We start from the raw sequence: 4,868 nt of genomic DNA on the forward strand, positions 1-4,868 counted from the left end.
AAAGATTTTTTAACAAATATTCAACAAGATTTCTCAAAAAATTATCACAAAAACAAATATTTTCTTAAAAATTGTTTGTTATTATCTCAAATTTTCTCATTGTTGTCAATTTTCCACGCAAAAATGACAGGAAAATTCGCATACGTGAGAGGGTGTGAGTGAGTGCCTTGTTATGACAGATCCCTGTACGAGTGTCTATGGCAGGTACATAGAGAAGCCGGAAAATTTAACAACATTTTCATTATCGGACAACATCGGAAAAATGAGTGAATCACGCGATTTGCTGACAAAATGGAATTTTTCATGAATTTTATTGAAAAAATTAAACAAAAATAATTATTTTTATTTTTTTATTGATATTTTTTAATTATTTTTTAATATTTACCTATAAATTTAGGTACTTACTACATAAAATGTGGACTTTTTTTAATTTCGGGGTAAATTATAATTTTTTATCAAATAATTTGATATTAATGACACTAATTAATTACAAAATTTACGTTTTTTTGGTTATTTTGTATATTTTTATGCACCATCCAACTAAAATTAATTTTATTTAATTTTATAAATTCATAAAATTATAAATATCCAACACTTTTGGTAAATTCTATCGGTTAGGGGAGGGGAAACATCTTGGAAAAATTTTTTAAAAATATTTTTTTTTACATAAAGAGACAGAATTCAACTAAAATCTACTAGAAAAAAATTATTCACATCTTCGTTTGGGCACAGTCTATTAGATTCCAACGAGCTACGAGCTACCGATGTTCTTCGAGACAAAAAGCGTGCACGGAACAGCAGTAGGTGTCATTTTTGTTCATTGGTCCGATCAACAGCAGCCAGATTTGGCAGGTTCTGCCATCACAAGATTGAATTCCAGGCTATTGGGTCGAGGGAAACCTAAAAAATATTTAATGAAAAATTGTTAGTTTTTTGGTTAAAAATTAGAAATTCTGTGAAATTTGTGGTAAAAATTTAAAAAAAAATCGATTTTTCAAAAATTTTTGATATTTAAAAAATTTCTTGAAATTCTGGGCTTATTTAATTTAATTTTCTATAAAAATTGAGAAATTTTTCTCAATTTTTGTTATTTTTGCAATTTTTTATTTTTTTTTTTGTGAAAAGTATTCAAAACTGTCAAATTTAATATTTTTTTTTTTAAATTTATTTAAATGATTATTTTTGAAATTTCTCATAAAAAAAAATATTTGAGGTTTTGTTGAAAAAAAAATTTCTGATGTTTATTTTTTTAATTTTGAACTAAATATAATTATTTTTGCCCAAAAAATTGCTAAATAATTTTTTAAAAATTATTTGAAGACCAATTGCATCAATTTCAATGAAAAGTATTCAAAAATTGTTTTTAAAAATTAATTTTTTTTGGTTTCTAAAATCTAATTTAGTAAAAAAAATCACTCAAAAATTTAAAATAATTTTTTTTTCGAAAAATCAGTCAGCTAATTGTTCAAAAAAGTTTTTAAAAAATCTTTTTTATTTAGAAATTTTAAAATTTTTTGATGCAAGAAACGTTTGTTACTTAAAAAAAACTGATTTTTTTTTTCTAAAAAGTAATTTTAGAAGATTTATACAAATGTTTGTCTAAAAATTCTTATATTTGATAGGTATTTTATTTAAAAATTAAATTTTTTTAGCAAAAATTTTGTTTTTAAAGCCTAAATTTTCAATATTTTTCATAATTTAGACAAAAAATTGTCCATGATTTCATGTCCATCAGAAAATTAATTTTTCAAACGATATTATCTAAAAAATTTGCCTAAAACGTCAAAAATTTCTTCTCAATGTGTCAAAAAGAAAAGATTTCTTTGGAATTTTTAGATAGATTTGGCTCAAATGACAACATTTGAAGGAAAAATTATTTTCGATGCACAAAAAAATTATCAAAAATTTAATTTTTGTGACCGAAATTTCACTAAAATTGCCTCAAAAGATGAAATTTGATTAAAATTTTTTCAAAAATCCAACTTTTTCCACATTTTTTAAAATCTCACTTCACAAAATTTCCTTAAAATCAACAAAAACTCTCCTCACCTTGCTTAATTCCATCATAACCATCCTCAATTTTATATTCGCCCGACTGAATTCTGTTGTAAATCTCCTGCGTGACTGCGGTAAAAGCCTCACGAACATTCACGCCCGTCCTCGACGACGTCTCAATAAAATGCAATTGATGTTGCTCCGCAAAGGCACGTGCCTCCTCCGTGGTAACTTCCCTTCTTACCCCATTCGCGACCAAATCTGCCTTGCATCCGATCAGCGCAAAGACGGGACGATGCGGCTCAATGTGTCGCTTCGCTTCCATCATCCACAACGGAATGTGCTCAAAACTTGCGTGATTTGTGATGTCGTAAACAAGCAGCACCCCGATCGAGTTACGATAATAACTTTTGGTAATTGACCGAAATCGTTCTTGACCTAAAGAGATAACAAACAAAAAAGAGAAATTATTCCATTGTTGCAGTTTTATCAGGGCGATGACGACGATGAATCACTGACGTCTGTCGAGCGGGGGAGATAAAGACGAAGAAAAAAAAATAAACAAAATGCGTAGATTTACCAGCTGTGTCCCATAATTGCAGCTTGACTCGCGTACCGTCACCGACTTCTATTAGATGCGCAAAAAAATCCACTCCGACTGTCGGATCGGACATCTCTGTGAACTTTGAGTCTGTAAAATACTTCAAAAGACTCGATTTCCCCACGGTGCTGTCCCCGATGAGGATCAAACGGAATTGATAGTCGAACAAAATTGGCTCCATTTTTTACGAATTTTTTAATTTTTAATTATTTTTTTCGATGATTTTTCTTCCGTGTTGCTTTTTTCAACACATTCCCGTCGATTATTCGCAAAATTCCCGAATTTTTTGATTTTTTGTTGATTTTTACTCTGCGACACGCAACGCAGGATCTCTTATCTCGAACTTAATTTCCACCCTTCTTTGTGATTTTTATTTGTAAAACTCGTTCGAAGGTTGTTTTTGTTGTTTCTCTCGAATTTCGTCGCTTATCGAACACGCAAAATGCACATTGGGCCGGTTTTGGTTTGAAAAAAAATTAAATTCGTTACGAAAAATTTATTTTAAATTTAATGTTTCTTTAATTTTTTGCACAGATGAGGCTTTTTGCAGTTCGGGAAGTGACTGGGTGATGCGGAGTGGCATTGAAAACTGAAATTTTGGGGGCTCAAAAAGGAGTTTCAACTTTTTTACTGAAGTTGAGGGGAGAACATCGTCATCGGTGGCATCGAGAAACGAATCCTGCAGAAAAAAATTATTATTTTTAGAATTTTTGATTTAAAAAAAAAGAATTTTTACGGAAAATCCAGAGTCATGAGCTCTTCTTTTAGAGTTTTGAAGCTTTTGTTGGACTGGAGATTCAATAAAACTGGTCTGAGTTCCTTGGGAGACCTTAATGGATTGTTGGTTGGCCCTTGAAATCTGCTCGGAAGTCAATTTTTCATCAGATTTTTCACCTTAAAATGTGAAAAATTTAATTTTCATGAATTTTTAATACAAATTTTGATTTTTTACCTTCGGAACGTGAACAAAAACTACAAAAACCATCACTTGAAGGCACAAATAACGAACGTTTTGCTCCCTTGGAACGATAAGAGCACCACTGACACGACGTCATGTTCCGGATTTGATCCTCAAACAACGATTGGGATGAATTTTCTTCCGAATTTCCGTCAAAAACTGAAAAACTTGACTGACTTGACATCGTAAACAACAGAAGTAACCGTTATTCTTGAGAATTTTGCATGACAGCTCATGAAACGGCACCAAAGATAAGAAAATCCTCGCTTCATTTATTGACAATTAACATTTTTTAACTGAATTCCGATCGTTTTTCTATAAAAAATCGTTGAAAAAATTATTTTTTGTTAGTTTTTTCTCAACCACAGCAAAGATGAAGCAAATTTTTATATATTTTTTGTCTTTTTTAGCTCTCACAGTCATCGCGAGGCCCTTAAATCTCAATAGACTTACTTCCGATCTCTGGCAATGTCTTGACAATCAAATTTCTTTGGAGCCGGAGAAGCTTTATACCAACGTTACCTTTGATGACTTTTGGCAGAAGCTCAGTAAATGCATGGAAATTGGTGAAAAAAGCAAAAAACGTGAAGGAAAGTCCTTAAATCGAATAAAACGTCAGCTAAAAGATTTTTTTAAAGTCACATCTGAGCTTGGAGTGACCTTTACTTGGGATATTTTGATCCATCATCGAGGTTCAGTTGAGTTTTCCATCAAAAATGGGATTGAAAATGGCCAGCAAGAGCAAAATCATGAATATTCCGAGGAAGAATATTATTACGAATGGAACGATTATGAAAAATTAAAATAAAATTAATTTAATTTAATTAATTAAAAAATTTAATTAAATTTAATTTAAATTAAATCATTTAATTTTTCAATAAATTATTTTTTTAAATAAAAAAAATATTTAATAATTAAATTTTTAATTAAAAAAAAATAATTTATTAAAAAATTATATATAATTTAAATTAAAAATTAATTTAAATTTTTAAATAAATAATTTTTTTTTAAATTGATTAAATTCAATTAATTTTAAATAAGTAAAGTAATTTTTAAATTAAATCATTTAATTTTTCAATAATTTTTTTTTAAATAAAATAAAAAATATTAAATAATTAAATTTTTAAAAAATTTTTAATTAAAAAAAATAATTAATTAAAAAATTATATATAATTTAGTTTAAAAATTAATTTAAATTTTTAAATATTTTTTTTTTAATTTTAAAAAATTTAAAAAAATTATTTTAAATAGAAATAAAAAATTTAAAAAAAAAAATCTAGAAAATTTTCTGACAAAAAAATTTATTCATTCGAT

At 27.9% G+C, this 4,868-nt stretch overlaps 1 protein-coding gene and 1 long non-coding RNA gene across 2 annotated transcripts; both read right to left on the reverse strand.

The window, feature by feature from the left end:
- Positions 1–389: 389 nt before the first annotated feature.
- On the reverse strand, positions 390–3,010 carry LOC134834972 (ras-related protein Rab-39B). Its single transcript, XM_063849811.1, has 3 exons — positions 2,576–3,010; positions 2,050–2,433; positions 390–900 (listed from the first exon to the last, which is right to left on the reverse strand). Exons 1-3 carry the CDS (start codon positions 2,775–2,777, stop codon positions 830–832), a joined length of 657 nt encoding a protein of 218 aa, XP_063705881.1. The 5' UTR covers positions 2,778–3,010; the 3' UTR covers positions 390–829.
- Positions 3,011–3,114: 104 nt separating this feature from the next.
- Positions 3,115–3,856, reverse strand: LOC134827116 (uncharacterized). Its single transcript, XR_010161746.1, has 3 exons — positions 3,549–3,856; positions 3,333–3,490; positions 3,115–3,275 (listed from the first exon to the last, which is right to left on the reverse strand). It is a non-coding gene; the product is annotated as an uncharacterized LOC134827116 (long non-coding RNA).
- Positions 3,857–4,868: the final 1,012 nt, after the last annotated feature.

The sequence above is a fragment of the Culicoides brevitarsis genome, chromosome 1 (genome assembly GCF_036172545.1).
Source record: "Culicoides brevitarsis isolate CSIRO-B50_1 chromosome 1, AGI_CSIRO_Cbre_v1, whole genome shotgun sequence".
NCBI classification, from domain to species: domain Eukaryota; kingdom Metazoa; phylum Arthropoda; class Insecta; order Diptera; family Ceratopogonidae; genus Culicoides; species Culicoides brevitarsis.